General features: G+C 42.7%; 1 protein-coding gene across 4 annotated transcripts in view; it reads left to right on the top strand.

Annotated features, from left to right (window-relative positions):
- Positions 1-18,443, top strand: part of fto (FTO alpha-ketoglutarate dependent dioxygenase) — a 121,045-nt gene that overhangs the window by 45,669 nt on the left and 56,933 nt on the right. For all 4 annotated transcript variants that reach the window (XM_067594817.1, XM_067594826.1, XM_067594834.1 and 1 more), the window contains one exon: positions 9,796-9,920. In XM_067594817.1, coding sequence (XP_067450918.1) covers positions 9,796-9,920 — 125 coding nt within the window. The remainder of the gene's footprint in view (positions 1-9,795; positions 9,921-18,443) is intronic.

Below are 18,443 nucleotides of genomic sequence, written 5' to 3'. Positions count from 1 at the left end.
CTGCTCTCATCAGGCTCGCTGGGTGGGGAGCAATCACACATACAAACATAACACAATGGTGGGGGGGGGTGAGTATACTGTGTAAATGTGTGGAAAATCAGGTGTGTTTAGGAACACCTCAGTTACTTTAACATGCCCCCTTTTTCCATTAATAATAGATAACCAGTAGAGATAACCAGCAGATAGCCAGTAATAACACCATGTCAAGTTTTCCCCCAATCACTATACATTTTGTGTTTACCCAACATCACTGATGATCATTTATCAGAGAATATGCATTTTTAATATATTTTACTGTCCTCCCATTACAGCCAGAGTTTTTTAATTCATTCATTTAAGTTAAGTCATTTTTTTTTTAGAATTATACAAACATACAAGTCTTCAGAGGCTGTATGCTGATCAAAAGATTCATTCATGAGCTTTTTTTTTGTTGAAAGATTAAACCTAGAAAACAAATGATAAGCAAACACAAATGTCAGGAAAATAAGAACTTGGCAGCTTCTTGGTGTTAAAATACAGCACAATGTAATAGAGATTCTTGATACAATAATCACACACATGATGTTACTTTTTCCACATTTAATTCCCCATAATTAATTCGATCATATTAACATGCACACCACAGTGGAATTCTTTTCATATCATATACTGTCTGTTTTGAATGTACAGTATTAAACGTAAAAACTGCTAGAGTGTCTGAGACTTCTTCACCAGATTGAAGTAGACAGCATTTTATGGAGTATGTGAGTCCATAATCCAGTTATATGTAACCGCTTCATGGTGTATGCCATTGTCTATTACTGTATAGCCATGTAGTGTGGAGAGAATTGTTGCCATTCTAATCACAACTGAGCTAAAGGGAAACAGCGGATTGAAGACACTCCTGTTTTTATGTCACATAAAGCACCGTGCTTTGAATGATCAATACTAGGAGTTTAGGTAGAACTGATGTTGGATTGGACAAAACAAAATCATAATGCAACAGACAATATATGGATTACGTCAAACCTTAATTAGGCGTTGGAGTGAGCTGCCAGAATAATATAACAGACAAACAAAATAGATGTGATTAAGTCTTCATGTTCATCTCTAAATGTATCCATAAAACCAAGGTTTGCCCATGGCTGTTTCTGCACAGACCTCATGGCCTTTATTATAGTGTACAGTATTTATATGGGAGGGAATTTGGAACTTTGGAGATCTCAATCTGTTGTACTTTAGATGTAGTCATTCTCTTTCACTGTACCTCCATAGTCCCTTCATATTTGATGTCAGAGTAGACGCATAAGAAGGCCTGTTTAGTTTCACTACAGCGACTCCATGGTTTTCAGCCAGATGTAAAAATTGAAGAATCACTATACTTCAGACTTCTTGTAGTCACAATCAAAACTTTGTTAGCGGCACATTTCAGCCCCTGCAGGCACATTCCCCCACTAAAACAAAATTCCTCTATGCAAGCGTGCCTAGATGGATGGAAACCCTTTTTATTGGTTTAGCATTTTTGAAGACCTGAAGTACGGTGCAGTGTGTGTTCCGCTGTAACTCTGGGGTTTAGAAAGGCTGGCTTTGGCCCCAGTCAGCAAAAAGCTTTTTACTGGCAGGAGAGTGAGGTGCTGATCACAATCTGCTATCTAGCTAGAATCTAGACTCAGCTTTCATACACTGAAAGAGAGAAAGGGGGTTTTAACAGAGCAGAAGGTGCTTGAGTGTCACGCTCATCGCAAACATCTCTGTCCAGCTCTGTCTTCATTGTCCCGAATTAGTCAAACCGCCTCTCAAAGCTTCCTTGTGATGGATGGATGATGCATTCTTGCCAGGCCAGTGAGCGGTTTGCACAAGTGTGTGTCCCTTGTCCAAGCCTGCTGTATGGAGTTATATTTGTGCCTCATTCCTGAGCGCGCAGTGGAACATTTTGAGCACAGAAAAAAAGATTTTTTGCAAGAAAATAGAATATATTTTGTACAGAAATAATTATCACGTAAAGAATGATTTGATTTGAGCAAACAAATCTATTCTGTGCTCAATACATGTGTGTGTTTGCTATTATCCACTTACTGTAACCTTTCTCACTCAGTTTCACTTACTTCCCCTCTCAGTGTTTCTGCTCTGTGTGCTTTGTCTTTGACACTCGCTAATTGTCTGTCTGTCTTTCTCTCTCAACATCTCTGCTCTGTGTGCTCTCAGGTTTGCCTGCGTGCTCATTTAACTTGACAGAGTGTTACGGTGTGCCACAATTCCAGCTAATCTGAAAATTGCAGTAAGCAATTTTGATATTTACAGTGTATGGCTGACTTACTAATTGCTATCAGTGACCCTTTTAGCATGTTTCAAAACAAGATGTAGCACACGCTCTCCAACAATATCTTAGATTTAAATTTACAGGCACAATTAAAACCTTTTTTTTTTTACTGTACATTAATAATTATAATGCCTTGTCTGTGTAGCTGGCAATCATCAAGTTAGCCAACTAGCTTAGTTAACTATTGTGTATTTTCTGGCAGAACTTAGCTAGCCAGCTGTCAAGATAGGTGGGTTGCAAGCTAATATTGTACAGAAGGAAAATTCATAAAACTAGATATATACCTAAAACTGTATAAAATAATGACATGCGGTTATGGTGTGCCTGCTTCCCTCTTCCAGTGCTTCCCTAGTAACTGATAATACTACTAGCAATCTTATTGGAGAAGAAAACAGCCAATCAGAAATGACCCACTCCACTTTTCAGATTGGCTGGATATTGTGGCACACTGTAACATTGTCAAGTTGAGCGAGCGCACAGGCAAACCTGAGAGTGCTCTCGTCCAGAGATATTGAGAGAGAAAGACAGACATTGTGAACGAGTGTCCGAGGGTTTGTGAGCACACAGCAGGAATATTTAGAGTATAACTGACTGAAAGGGAGGTTATGATTTGTCTCACATGTGGATATTAGCCAACACACAACTATTAAATTAAATTATTCTTCGCGTGATAATTATTTATCAACCAAATTTTATTTCCCTGGCAAAAGATATTTTTCTGTGCTTAAAACGTCCCAACATGCGCTCGGGAAAGAGGCACAAATATAACTCCATACTGCTGGAGAGCTCATTCAAACTAAGAACTATGTGGTTTAGCCATTAAGGCCAACTGGATCCACACTCCTTATCATGAGACAGGGACAAAAGCCTTGCAAGGAACAGGCCGGTGAATTTTTATGTGATATTTGTGGGCCCATTGGGACTACGACCCAACAACAGATTTGCCTTTTCTTCTCGCCACCAAAAGGGAGCACCACAAAGCCTGTGAGTTCTGCTTCATTTGACCCTGTGGAAAGCATATGTCCCTCCATCCTGCTTGTATTCTGCCCAAAAGATGGACTGCCGTTAGGGCCATAGAAAGCATTCCTGCCCACTTGACTGTGTTACAATGCCTTCAAACAAAATCACTTGTCAGGGGTCTTCCCTTTTTGGGAGTGTCTCTATCCACCCCCAACCCTTTGTCACTTCAAACATGTTACTCTGATGTTTCAGACACATTTTTCTAATGTTTTACACTCCATATAATCTGCTGTGTGTAGCAAAGCCCATTTTACTGGTTGACATAATTGATGGTGCCCGTGACCTTGCAAGGGTCAATCTGGCAGAAAGGCCTTGGTTTCTATCACCACGGAGATGGCGAGAGCACATTAACACACCCATACATACACACACATATACATAAACACAGTAAAATTAGGGATCTCTAGACGTTGTTTTTCTTGTTTTATCATGTAAACATCTAGATAGACTTTGAATAGAATCTGTTCTGAGATCGATCCAGAGATTCCAAAAGCAAGGTTTTAGTTTGGCTGAGTTACAGCTGAGTTACTACCCATTACTGATGGGAAGTACATCAGTGTAATATGTTTGCAGTTATTATTTTCAAATTTCTATATCTTTTTAAGACAGTAAAAGGTTCATTTCTGGAGTAACTGTAAAGAAGTGTCCAGGGCAAACATTGTAAAGGGTCCTTTAAAGTCTAACTGCCCACTATTGCACAGGTAATTCAAAAGACACACACACACACACGGACATACAAGGAAAAGACTTTCTTGAATCATCTTTGAGAGAAATTTTTTATAGAATTTTCTTCTCTCATTTTCCTCACTGTTTCGTCTTTGATATTATCAAAGGTTGTGGAGCTTCAAGGTCTGGAAGACAGCCCTGGCCAGCAATGTTGACACCTTTCACTCTTCCCCTATACACACACTCACACACACATACACACACACTCACACACACACCACACACACACTACACACCACACATCACACACACACATACACACACACACTCACACTTTATCAACCAATCTTACGTAATGGAAACTGAACAAATTTAATTTCAGATATGCCTCAATTTTGAGCCATCTGTAATCATGTGACAGCACACAGACGGTAGGAAAAAAGCACACTTGTACACCCACACACACACACACACACACTTTTTATGACTGCAAGTGTGATGTCACAGAAAAGTGAATGTGGTCTGGACTTATTTCTTCCTGGGCTAATATAATTTTCCACTGGTGGAGAGTCCCCCCCGCCCCCCAAGAGCAAAGTAACTTGGCGGTGGCATGCTGCAAACACACACAGATCCCTTGTCCAGACTGCAACTGGCCCTGAGAGGATCACAACTCCCCAGTTGTTTATATCAGTGAGCAGAAGCTATCCATTACCTCGAGCAAGGTGCCTGATGCCTTTTTCCACTAGCGGTCAAAGTGATATTGGTTTCTTGTATTAGGAGGGAGAAAGAGATGGAGACAGCTAAGAGGCTGCCAAACTCCCACTCCCCAGGCCTATGAAATCAGATGTCAGGGCAGCTGTGCGTTGACTGTTGCAGTAGAGTGTCTGGAGTTTTGGAGAAAAGGGTTGAACCTTAAAGCTTGAGATACCTTGCTTGTGCACTAGCCCTGCAGGTGGGCTAAAGGAAGTCAGGGAGCAACGAGAGGAAAAGGCTGAACAGACAAAAGGAGTGTTAGAAATTCAGTTTATCTCATGTTATTTCTATAGTCTGAAAAAAGTGGTTCTCTGTCATGGATATTAGTATAGTATTGCCCAAAGTCATCCACCTGCCATTATTATCAGGTGTTAATTAGTGTTTTAGCCGATAACTAAAACAAAGTCATCGTGCTGGTGAATAGGGTCGAAGCCCCGCTGATCTTGAATAGTTTAGCCACTCTGGTAATTACCAACATCTTAAACAGAAACATTTTCTCTTTCATGGTATTAAATCTGAAACAACTACATCAGACACGTTTGGCATGATAGAGATTATAAAAAGGTTGTCGATGTCAATTTTAGAAGCATTACCTGTACTGTAATGTGAAGCCTATTTGGGTGTATAGTTCTCTAAGTAAGTCACACAATTGGTCCTCATTCATGAATCTGCTATTTTTACTGATTTAACATTTAGAAAACTTTTTTTAAATACTCATACGATAAATGTCATGATCTTAGAATAAGACATGTCTGTCATTTAACGTACCCTTTGAGGCCCTGTTTTCAAGTTATGAATTGACACAGTAGTGAGTAGTCAACAGTCTCTTCTGCAGTTTGAAAAGGTATCATGATTTTCCTCCAAACACGGTTTTCTCATTGTAGAGTAGTCAGCCTGGATTAGATTTGCAGCTTATTGCCGCAAATGTAATTTTTAATATAGAACTGAATTTATGGAGGTTTTTAGTGCTTGCACACCATCACTATGAGTTAAAGGCCCCAGCGGTGGCTCAACAGTCACAAACAGGAGGATGGATTACTAGTCAGGGCCATGCTTGCCTCCATATGGGCACACAGGCATGTTGGCACACAGGGAGGCAGGGGAGTCTGCTGGCCTGTTGCTGAGCCTGTTACACATGCTAGTGGCAGGGGGACAGACTTGGAGGCTGCCAGTCCAACAGACAGAGGTGCACTTAGGCACCATGGTGGAAAATTAACACCAGCCACCAGCCAAAAGCTGGGGAATGTTTGGTTTTTACTTGTGTCTGTTTACCACCTACCTTTTTAGTTAACTATTCTTCATCTAGATTATCTTTTTTTGGTTTAGAAATCACCCCTCTCTGTTAAAATAGTTAATAAGGGGGGTACGTTTTGGTATTTATAAGTGTTTGTGGCCTGCAGGCATAAATGGTTTCCTATATAAGAGAGTGCCAGTGAGCTTAAGAGTGCTCTGGGTCTCCTGAAAGTCCTGGTCTTAAGTCAGCTAAGGCATTTCATGGGGTGTTAACAGTTTCTGAGACACTCTGGTGGTCAGCTAGTAGCTCCGTTTTATGGAGTGTAAACCTTCAGTTCTGCATGCGTCTTTTTTTAAGCTTCCCCTCTTTGAGTACTTGCTTCTTAGCTATTATGTGACCTGTGGTTGCTATACTGTGAAGTTTTAAGGGATGTACACCATATTGCACTGTGTGCACTAACAATCAATCTTCCCATTCAATCATTCTACGTTGAATGAGTGACATGTTGTTATGTGATGGAATAGACAGATGCTTGTTGGTGTTAAGCTACAGTCCTGGCTCGGGTGTTAGTATGCTGCCCCAGGCTGCCCTCCAGCCAGCCTTCCCTTGGAACACTATCATCACTCCAGCTCTCCACCAACCAAAATATCACCTCAGCCTGGCTGTGTGTTTGTTTACCAACCCTTCTTCTGCACAGGACCGGAAATGTTTATGCGTAGTAAAATAGACAGGGTTGAGTTTGGGGTCTGGGGACCAAGAATGGGGGTACCTAGGTCCCTCTTGTCCTCTCGTTCACCTCGGGATGTGACCAGGGTCAGGGGGACATCTGTGGTCAGCATCAGTGTGAGAGAGATGGAGGCTGAGGACAGCTACTGTCATCAAGGGGTAAATAGAAGGAAAAAGGGGGCTGAGTAGTGCTAACACTGGCTCAGAGATAAAGGGCTGTGGTCTGGCTGAGGCTGACTGAGGCCGGGCTTGACCAGTAAACAACCAGTGGGGTGTCTAAATGGCCTGGGGATCAGCCTGGGGCTAAACCTGAAGGCCTCTCTCAGCACTGGGTCTTCTAAACACAAGATCATATGCAAACACACTCTGACACGCAAACACACATGCCCACATTTTCATGGGTAGGGCGCTTGATAACACACATTCACAATATTAGAGGTACACCTATACTCAATACAAAAATTACCCTAGGACAAACATAAAAAAAAGCTTTCCAATACACACCCACAAATGTACACACACTCCCTAAAAGCAGAAGCTGTCGTGTGTGTTTAACATGTTTAATGGAAGAGGTGAGCAGCTTCAGGGTGTTTGCAGGGGACTATTTTGGTGATTTCTGTCATCTTTTAGTTGGGACCGAAATTTTATTGATGCATATTAGCCATCCATTTATAGGTGTGATGATGTACAAGCATTATGGACTCGTCTAAAGCTTAGTCAGTATGACAGTAAATGTGGTGAATTATTAGACTTTTACTGGCTGTATTTTGTTAGAACAGTTAGAATAAGCTTATTGGACTGCACTGTCTGTTCCCAGACCGGCTTTGGGAGGAGCTACAGCAAGCTCAGAAGGACGTCAGAGCAGGTTTGAGATCAACTACAAATCACTTGTTCTTCAGCGCTGTGCTTGAAACACTGAAACTGCGCTGCAGGGCCGCCATGACAATATGATGTCTACCAGCTGAGATAGTGATACACTCTGAATGCACTTTCTGGCACTTTCTTAGCCTGTCACTCATCCCAGGAGAACAGGGTTTGATCCAAAATGAAAGGTACAGTTTCCATAGGGAGTACAGCCGGCCCTGCTTCCTCCTGGTCACCGTAATCTTTGGTGTCTCCTCCGAGTCAGGTGTAATCAGTCACACACCGCCACATGTTTTGACACCTGTCCTGTGTGGTGTGGAGGAAGTAAGCATATTACTCTGTCTGCAAATCACACTCCTCTCCTTTGGAAACACACACACAGACAATCAGACCTTTCTTCACATGAATTAAGACAGACAGGAAGATTGTCAGAAAGGGATTAAAAAAAGAGGGAGAGGAGAAGAAATGAAGGTTCCCTTACATTGTGGGTTTTCTGAAAAGAGGGTTGGATGACTGGGGAGGCGAGTGACTGTTAATGGGAAGAAATGAACGCGCTTGACTGGTGGATGTGACAGGAAGAGACTGTTCTTAACAAGGCGTCAGAGTCAGTCAGAGTTACAGATCCATCACTTCTCAGAGGCTGCGAGAAGGAGGGGGGGGGGGGGCAGACATTTAAGGATATTCAGAGAGGGAGAGAGTCTGTGAAGGGTAGAGAAGAAGAGGGAGACGGTAAGGGAAAAGAGGGATTTGAGTGTGGCTGACAGCACTGCATTTAATTTGGGCTGCCAGATCCTTTTTCATTTGACTCCCTCTCAACCAGCTTAGAGGCTGCTGAGGACTTGGAGGCGAAGGTTTGCCAGGATGTCTCAGATTAGCACTGATGTGCCACGTCACACTTTAAGCCGGCCTGTAATTCATGTTCAACAGGGGGATACTCACACATTACACTGTGCTGTGCAGGACGTGATTAATTGACTCACACTCTAATATTGGGTGTAATTTGCCCATCCTCTGATGTGAAACTGACTTTATGCTAGACTTACTGTATGATGCCATCCCGGGGATGTTATAATGGAGTCTTGACTCAGAGCTGTGTAATTTCTAAAGTGAGGATAGGAACTCAAGGATGGAGGGAATTGCTTCAGGTAGTTTTTTTCCGCTTGCTTTCATGTAGTTTAATATTTAGGAGGAGATTTGAAAGAGCCAAATAGTTTTGATATGTCTTACTCAAGGATTTAGTGGAAAGTAAACCAGCCATCATCTTTTTAGCTACTGTTTTAAGAAAATGAGCAAGAACTACGTGTATGAACAGATTTGTTCTTAAGTGGCCCGTATAGGTGATTTTATAGAGATTTCACCAGATGTCTTAAAGAATTTTCTTTTAGGTATGAGCAAAATTTACAAGTGGTCCAGACCTGTCATATGAGTCATGTAGAGATAGTCCACCTTTCTCAGACATGTCTCAAGAATTACAATGCCTTAATCCGAATGAATTTTCAGTTTGAAAAGGCTTTGCGTCTGAAATCAAGTAAAATAAAAATACATAACAAGAATAAACTTAATGCAAAATTAATATTGTATTCACCATATCATCATGGCTTGCCAATTTGCTCAGAGGTGAACATTTTTTCTCTTTCTTTTTTGATTTCATTGGCATATTTTGGCATGGCAACTTCAGTTGTTAGAAAACTTTCTTTCACTCTGACAGCTGCCTCAGGGTCTTTATGCAGGTCGCTGTCAGGGGCAACATCCTCCGCTGTGCCAGAGAGAGTATCATCACTGACTGTATAGGCTAACATTTTCCATGTATTGTATCTCCATGACTGTTACATCCCCTCAATCGCCTCTCATTTCTTTTTTTTTTAATGAAACTAGCTTACAAACCAAGTGGAACAGGTAGCCTTATGTAGAAGTTTAAGGCCATTGATTATGGATAATATCTCACAAACACGCACCTCCTCCTAACTCTCAGTTAAGAGAGATGTTGTATCTGATTTTGAATACTTGTATGAGCAAGTCTCTAAGAAAAAAAAGTGAGAGAAGTTTAGGATAAGAATATGAAAATGTTCCTACATGAGGCCCAATGTTCTTTTGTATTGCAAACGGAAAATTAAATGATTATAGGTATGTTGATGTTGTGTTTTTTTCAGTTATACTCTCTTTTGCACATCTTTTCATGTGGTTATGCTTGATCCACCTACTGTATTTTTTGACTTCTGCTTGTATTTTTCAGACTATGCTGTTCCTGGCTACAGTGGAGGAGGAGGGCCAAGCGGGGGAGGGCAGGAGGGAGATGGCAGAGACCCTGCTATCTGCCTTGACAGACAGACACCAGCAAAGACAGACATGGAGAGACAGGTAACACATTGTACCACCAACTTTGTTCCTTCCACTGGACATCGAAAAATAAATCTCTGACAGACATGTGAGACAAGGAGAGTAAGACACTTCACTGTGCATCAACCCCGTCTCAAACTGAATGGCATACAGTACATATAAAAGTTTAACTCCAAACTCATTTTGGAAATGAGCAGTTATGTGAGCTTCACTGCTTCTTATGTCACATTTTATGTAAAATGGTCATGATTATTACAGAGGTAACCCATTATTGAGTCCTATTTTCATGTCGGAAAAGTACAGTCCTGTCAAAATATTGTTTTGAGTGAAAGAAATGTAATGTTTAAGCATGGCACACTTGACATTGTTGCTGTTTTATCACAAAGTGAGAATATCTCATGTAGACAGTCAGGATACTTCTCATTTCCTTTACAGTACCACTCAAAAGTTTGGACACGTCTTCCCATTCACTCGAATGAGAAAGTGTGTCCAAACTTTTGACTGGTACTTTAGGTAGTTAAGTCAAAGTTTTGATATAGAGTAAGATGCATACAATTGCAGTGCATCGTCATAAGATAAGTTGTGGTTATAAATTGTGTTTGATCACATCAACAAGCATAATAATCAGGATTCATCACTCCAGTCCCACTCTCAATGGGAGGGCATCGACAATGATTCCTTCTGAAGAGCTGATGTGAATTCCACAGATATGCAGTGGTGTGGTTGGTGTTTGTTTGTGCTCCGAGGGCCTGGCAGCTATCACAGCTATCACAACGACACGTGTGTCTTGGATAAGCCCAGTCACTTCCTTCCTCCCAGATAAGGGCAGAGAGTGCAGGGATTAGAACACTGGCCATTCATTCAGATAAAGACGGGCCTCACACACACACACACACACACACAGTTTTGTGTTATTTTAGCTGCCCCTTCTCTCAGTCACTCTCTCCCTCAACACTAGCAAGGACACACACAAACACTGGCATGCATGTATAAACTAAATCTACGGTCACATATGTTTCCCTGCTTATTGTCTCTATCAACAGATTTGACCTCAGTGTCACACACACATACACACAAACACACACATGCTTTGGACCAGACATGATCCAGAGACTAAAGAAAGCAAAAGTGCCAGGGGCAGAATCCACAGACTAGAAATTCCTGAAAGCAACATCTTTCCTTTTGAAAGATATATGTTAACTTCCTGTAGTGTTTTGTCCCTCATCTTTCCATGGCGCCCCTCTGTTTTGAGTCGTCCCCTCTAGTTGACCCTTAGCTCTGCCCCATCCAGATGAGCCTTGTAAACAGGCTGTTTCCACACACCTTGCTCTGCTGCGTCGACGCCCACCGCCTCAAAGCTCTGATGTAGGGCCTGCTCTGATAGTGCATTCCAGCTGCAAGTGCTGAAAGCTAGAAACCATCTTGCCATACCCACCCCCGGGCTAACATCAGCACTGTCCCCCACCATCCCGGGTTCGCCCACCACCCACAATGCAATGTTACCACCTTCTCACCATGTCTATCCCTATATGTAGCTCAGCCCACCCTAAGATCCTGACAAGCAGTATCACAGACCAGGACAGGAAATGCTCAGTCCTTGTCAGGGGAGCAGACAGACGTTTACTCTATCAGCAGTGAAAGACTGATTAGATTAGTTTTTGGAGGAGGGCAAGCGTCCCACACAATATGTTTGAACTCCAGCTGCTCCAGATATCTCCTCTCCCCTTTACACACATTAAATGCCTGTCCCTAACCCCCCACCGCCCCCACTTACAAAAAAGCCAGGGGTCATCCTGTCAAGTGGCTGTCAACAGATAGCATTTACACAAAACTAAACACATGGCTATGTGCAATGTTAAGTGAGACGTGCTGGTTCTGATTAGAGATTCGCTGCTTATGAGTTCTTTGTGAAGGAAGGAAAAATTTGTGTTTTTTTTTTAAATTCATTCTGGAGAGGTAAAGTCAATGTTTTGAATTAAAGATAGAATATATTACAGAATCAGATACACAGAAGGCAAATTTTGTTCACTTCAGTCAGATGTATTCAAACCCTCATTTATTTTCATAAAAGCACTCACCAAAATAGGACGTTTGAAATTAATTTGCTGATTCATTTTGCTTCTTTTTTATATCGGGCGTCCTAATTAGGTTTCCACACAATATGCAACAGGCAGGCTTTTATCATAATACTGCCTTTTGTTTCCATGGTTTCCGTTCAGCACATAAGGACGGAAAAAAGCATGATTGATGACCCTTGCTAGAGGCACATAAACATAAACAACCAGCACTGATTGATTAAGTTTCTCGCTGACTTTTGTTTCTTAAACACCGGTTAAAGCAGCACTCTGTGCACTGGAACGTGGACCTGCTAGCTGCCATTTTCTGCCTCCGGGGCATTTTTAGTACTAGCAAGAAGGAAAGAAAGAGAAATTGGACCCGGTGACCAGTGGTTCTTCACAAGTGACTTATAGGCACTCAGAGTGAGTGATGCCTCGGTTCGCCCTGCTAGCAGAAGCAGTCCATTCATTCACTCTGAGCCAACAAAGTTATGAGATCTTTTTTATTCTTATGAGCTTTTCTGGTAACTGGGTTTCCTGATGCACATGGTGAATTCTTTGATAGATGCTGCCCTCTGTGTCCCTTCGGTAAATGCCCCGTGAGTACCCTGGAAATAGATGGATTATTATGTGGGTGGGTGACTGCACCGTAGCAGAGCAGTTGAGTATGCCACACAGGAAGTACAGATTGAAGAGCAAGGCACAATCTCCAGGGAGCAGGCCTATTAGGATGGGGAATGGCATATCCCAGTGGCACCAGAACAATAGAGATTCAAAACACTAGGCACTGGAATTATTAGGTTTTGAAAATTGCATAGATGTTGTTTCACATCTGTGCAAATACAGGTAAAGAAGCATTCACTGGTTGACAAACACTGGAAGTGTATACACACAAAATCCAACAATCTTCCATAGTTTTGTTCAAAAAAGTGCTATATTTTAACTTATGGTACTTACAGTAGTAACTTGTTGTGATGCTATTGTGAGTGTATGCTTATAGTATGGCTACCTTTGACCCTCCTGGATGAGGTGACCTCATGCTGACCTTCCAGAGCCTAGAGGTCACTGCCCTGACCAACAGAAAAACTAAACAAAAAAAGCTTTGTCACACCCAGCGAGCAAACACTGAAGGGAACAGCTGTGAGTTTTGTACTGACCATGCAAACTGCTGTAGGCTTTGTAAGGTCATTATATGATAATGAAAATCATTACAGAATTACATGGGGGTTTAGGACATGAGAGCAGCGGGGAGGGGAGGGGAGGGCCACATTGGGTTTGATAAATGGACTGTGAAGGTGCCCATCTGGCCCTCTCTATGGCTTTTTCTTCCTGCTCTTTTATCCACTCTCGTCCTTTACTAGCCCTCTTTCATTCCCTTCCTCTGTTCTCCAGCGGGCCAGTGTAAAAGCGAGGAGGCCTGTAGTGAAAGATTAACAGAGTGCAAACCTGACTCACCTCTGTGCAAGAGAAAAGAGGAGTGGAGACAGGTGGAGGGAGGTGTTTATGATCCAAGTTTGTGCCTGACTTGACAAACCCTGTCTGTCCTCCCATCTATTAGTGTGGGCCGGTAGGAGAGTAGGCAGCAAATGACCTTTGGCATCGGAAACAGTGGGATGACTCAGGATGTATGAATCAAGACGTCGCTGTAGTTTGGAGGCAGTGTGTTCATTGTTTAATAGGCATGGGTAATACGTAACAAGGTTTAAAATAGCCCTTTTCATTCGTGTCACAGACCTGCTCCTCACATTAGAGAAGGGAGAAAAGATGGCAAGTGCAAACAAGTCTGCTACTGAAAAGATTTAAACATTTGAGAAAATGGCAGCCAGGGATGAAAATACATCATGTGCATTCATATTAATTTAGACATTGTACATTATATTTGACTGCACAAATAAACCCGACTTATGTAACAGCTTTTTCCCTTTCTTCCCTCAAGGATGACAACTTGTAAGTTATGTTATGAGTACTAATATTAGATCTTTTTAAGATAATGCAAGTGTTTACTACAGGTAAAGTTATGTGTCCATGAGAGATCTAGTGCCTTGTCAATGTAGTTTTGACATTAGTTTGTATTTTGTTATTTTTGAGAAATAAAAAGCATTATTTAAAATGGCAATTATTCCAATTTTTAAATTAATTATAGGCAAATTGCTTGCATGCAGTTGACCCAAACCATACAACTTAGGTTGTCAATATATTAGCTGTACACTCTGTGGCGTAGTACATCTGTTGTCTGTGTTTATTACTTCTCTCTAACTTGTTGAGAGTTAGTGAGGTCTTTATCCCAAGACAAAGGCAACATCAGCTGACATGGCTAAAGGACAGAGAAGGAGGTCCACGTGTTCACAGCTGCACTCATCACTCAGCTGTCCAGCTTGACCCATGACCCATAGGGCCGTCTCCCAGTCTCCATCGGCTTTATGTTTCCTGCTATTGTCATCCTCTCTTGTCCTCACCTGGACAGGGTGCTGCTAAACAAAGGGCCCAGTCTGTCATCAAAACTAAGGGTCAACTGGGGCCAAGAGAGGCCAGAAAGCCGAAGTTGAAGCTGTGTCCAGTTGAGGATGACCCCACCAGTGTTGTCAGCTACCAGTTGCACCCCTGTTGAGATGCATAGAGACACAGAAAAAGGAGGAGAGAGACCTTCGTAGGCTGGCACTTCATTCCAGGAGTGGTGACATTTCTTTTGTGCTGCCTCTGACAGACCCCGCCCCCATTCCTGAGCAGGGGTGGAGCAAGGAGTTAGGAGACAATGGAGGTCCCCTGTCCCAGATGGGAGTTGGAAAGATTGTCAGTGTCGTGCCCACAATGAAGATGGACAGACCACAGCCTTGTCTAATGTGGCCAATGACCTCCTTAAGCCTTAGAAATGGAGGCACTATACTGCAGGGATTGCTATCATGCCAAAGACAACTCATTCTTTTTATATACTCAAGGCTTTACTGAGCACAGGGTCCCAATGACCTCTAGCAAAGCTGTCATCTGTTCAGCTGTAATTGCACAAGTGAATGAGAGGGCTTTCTGAAATTTTAAAATGTAGGCAACGTGTCATTCTCTGACCGTCTTTCACTGTAAAAATCTGTCTGGCTGTCATGTGGATGGGTTTGGGAAGCAGGGTTTGTGGGGTACAGTTAAGAGAAGGTTGTATCAAGCTGTTAATAAGGTTTAATTAGCGAGGGTAGTGGTGGTGTTTGGGTTGGCATCATAAACCAGTGTTCTGGTTGGCAGCAGGTTGGTCCGGGCATGTTGTCAACCAGGCCTGTGCGATGTAAGTTGCAACCCGAGGTGACAGGTTAATCAGATCTTCCAGACAGCAGCCCCATATTTGCCTCTACATCAACCCCCACAACAGTGGTCCTGTTATGCAAGAGGAACAGACAGGGCTAGCTCAGTCTGTTTTCCTCAGCATGAGTTGCCAGCCAAAGGTTTTTCTGGCTGTGCCCTTGTTTCTCTATTTTTTTTTTTTTTTACTGTACTGGTGGGCAAACACCTGTGTATGGTGGGTGGAACTCTCATCCCACAACCATGTTCTATATCTTTGTTGTTTGTGTGTCTCTCTGTGTGTACCACCTTCGTTTGCTGTCATCTGCATCGCTGTGTTTACTTGGTTTAGGGCGCTGCAGGAGAAAACAAATAAGGACATGTCATCTGTCTCTTTCATCACCGGCCAGCCTGTAATTAACGCAAGCGCAGTGGTTAGCCTGCGATTCTGTCGTCTAATTTGTCTGTCTTTATCTAAAACATGTCTGTGTGGTCCCTTAGACTGGTTACATGCGTGCAGCGAGATCGACTGTGGCCTGCGTGTTTGTGAGGTGTGTGCTTGTGTGTGCTTGATTGTAAATTATGAATTCTTCTCTCATGCACCCGCCCCTGTTTAGCAATCAGTCAGTTATGCATGACATGTCCTGACCTCAGCAGAACCTCACAGCTGCTGTTGCCGTAGCAATCGTCCTCCCATCCTAGTTAGCTCCCAGGCTGGAAAATACATCAGAGAGTGTCTTATTTTTGCAGGAATGCACTTTGAACAAGATGACTGATGATGCTATTCCTTTACCTTCCACTTACTGTACAAACAAGTTCAAGCCGTGTAAATATGCACTTACCTCTATCTTGCCTGGTTCTCAAACAAGTCAGTAATTAGCCGTTGAGCTACATGCTTTCTCTCGTTCTGTGGTTAAGAGTGGGGATGGAAGACTTACAACTTGCAGGAATCGGTATCACTCTCTCTCTTTCTCTTTGTTCGGTTTCCTGCTTATCCATGACTGAGTCACAACTGCGTTAAATTGCTTACAGTTTTTAATGGAAACAGTCATTTCATAATCATCTATTTCACAGCTAGGGCTTGGCAATGCAATGCGGTACAGAAAGGGAGAAAGAGAGTTAAAAAATGTCATTAAAAGTCCCACAGACATTTCAACACACTTGTTGCAGAGACAGTTACCCATTAAGTGCTGCCTTTTTTAATATGGAAACAAGATTTGTGTTTGGAAAAGACAATGTGGTAAGGAGAGGGGGGGAGGGAATGGGTTTGGGCCTGTTTTACTGGTAGTCAGGAAAACCAGGACATTCTTTCTGGTCAAAGCCATTATCCCAGAGAGCTGATAGAGCATGATTGGGTGAGAATGTGTGGCAGGCATGAGAAACAAATGACAAGAACATAGCATTATGGTGTTGTTGGAGGGTGTGCTCAGAAAATACACTGTCATTACAGCTTATCTCATCTAAATCCTGTTTGTTATTGGTTGGATAGCTATTCTCCTTAAAACATCAAATTGAAATTGTACCAATTAAGGATTGCTATGCTGAAATATTGAACATGTGAAAAATGTTTGTGTGGTGAGTGTAGGCCACAGTAAACATGCAAACTGCATATCAGACTCTCATAAGGTTTCACACAGTGTTTTGTGTATGATTTGTTAGAGGCACTTGTTTAAAGTTAGATATTTCTTTGGTTCGGGTAGTGTTCTTGCTATTTAATATATATATTAAAATTACAGAACTGAAGTAATGTCCAGTATGTGATGTATGTACATTAGATATGCACACCACATGTTCATTCCCTCTTTATTTTCTCCACCCCATCTACCACAACCACCCCACCTGGGCTGCTCCCCACCTTCACCCCTCCCACCCGATATACACACATCTTTCTCCCCTCCACTGTTAATTATAACCTACGCCGCTGGAACACTTCATTTCATAGCAAGCATATTGTCTCTTCAAGGCTGGCAGGCAGGTCATAAATTATCCTGAAGGTGAGGATGGAAGTTGGAGGAGATAGTTATGAAAATTTCATCTGTCTGCCGTAGCGGCCGCAGCTGCTCCTGTCACCAGCCGTGTGCTGGAGAAATTACACCGGGTCAGCGTGTGTGTGTCTGTGTGTGCTCTGGTTTGTGCATATGGGTATGTACATGAACTCGTGTGAACAGTAACAGTGCGCACATATATACAGCACTCACGCATGCACGTCTTTGTGTATCTCCCTGCGTCCCTGTGTATGTGTGTGTTCGTGTATGTGTGTGTGTGTGTGTCGTTGGGCCAATGTGTACAGCGGGTTGGCCAGGTAAGACCTGCCTGTCAGTGTGTGGAACATCTCTGGCGTCCCTGTCACCTCAGGGCCCCCAGCTCTGCCCCGAAGCAGGGAGACTGGGAGGGGGGACAAGCTCACAGGGCGGTCCCCAAGCTGTCTCTGTTCATTACCGCTACAGAGATGGGACGTGGCCGGCAGGTGGCCAGACCTTTAGTCCCTACCTACTGTGATCATCTGCTGCTCCACTCTGTGCGTGTCTGTGTGGGTAGGTGGGTGTGCAAGTGTGTTTGAGTATGAAAAAGTCAGAGGAAGCCTATAACTGATGTACTGGAGCAGGGAAGTGCATATTTTATGTTTGACCTATGAATGTGCATTTGTGTTTGTGACAGATTATTGCATTGAAGCAATGCGCCTGTGCATGCACATCTCTAATTGACTATGCTTACATATTTACAAATGTACAGAAACTCTGCATTTGGAGAAACTGGAGTGCTGCTGTGGCACTTTCTTGACAGAGCGTAGAGCAGCTCTTCTCAACAGACAGCCACTCCAAGTGGCAATTAGTAAGAAAAGAAAAACACAGTAAAACTCCCCCCTCGTCTCCTCCTATGTCAATCTGCAGTTTCCTGCAAAAATTCTATTAGGGGCAAAGTCCATAGCTGTTAATTACAATTCTAACTAGCTTGCCTCCTGACAAATGGATGGTTTCAGCAGCGATGTTGGATAAAAGGGATATCAGCGATTTCACTTCCCCGTACAAAGGCTGCCTCTGAAATGGGTCATCAATCCCATAGTGATAAATGTCTGGTGGAGTAATGACTCTCTTATCGGCGCCGGATTACTGCAGATATTTGTAATTAGTGTAGCCACACAAGTCCCCGACAGATGTTTTTGAGGCGGCACAATATTGAAGCCTTGGTTTAGTGCTAAATGGGAACTTTCTGGAAAGAATAGGGA

Source organism: Thunnus thynnus, chromosome 1 (assembly GCF_963924715.1).
Source record: "Thunnus thynnus chromosome 1, fThuThy2.1, whole genome shotgun sequence".
Taxonomy (NCBI): Eukaryota; Metazoa; Chordata; class Actinopteri; order Scombriformes; family Scombridae; genus Thunnus; species Thunnus thynnus.
The sequence above is the reverse complement of the archived record's forward strand: the minus strand, read 5'-3'. Positions and strand labels throughout refer to the sequence as shown.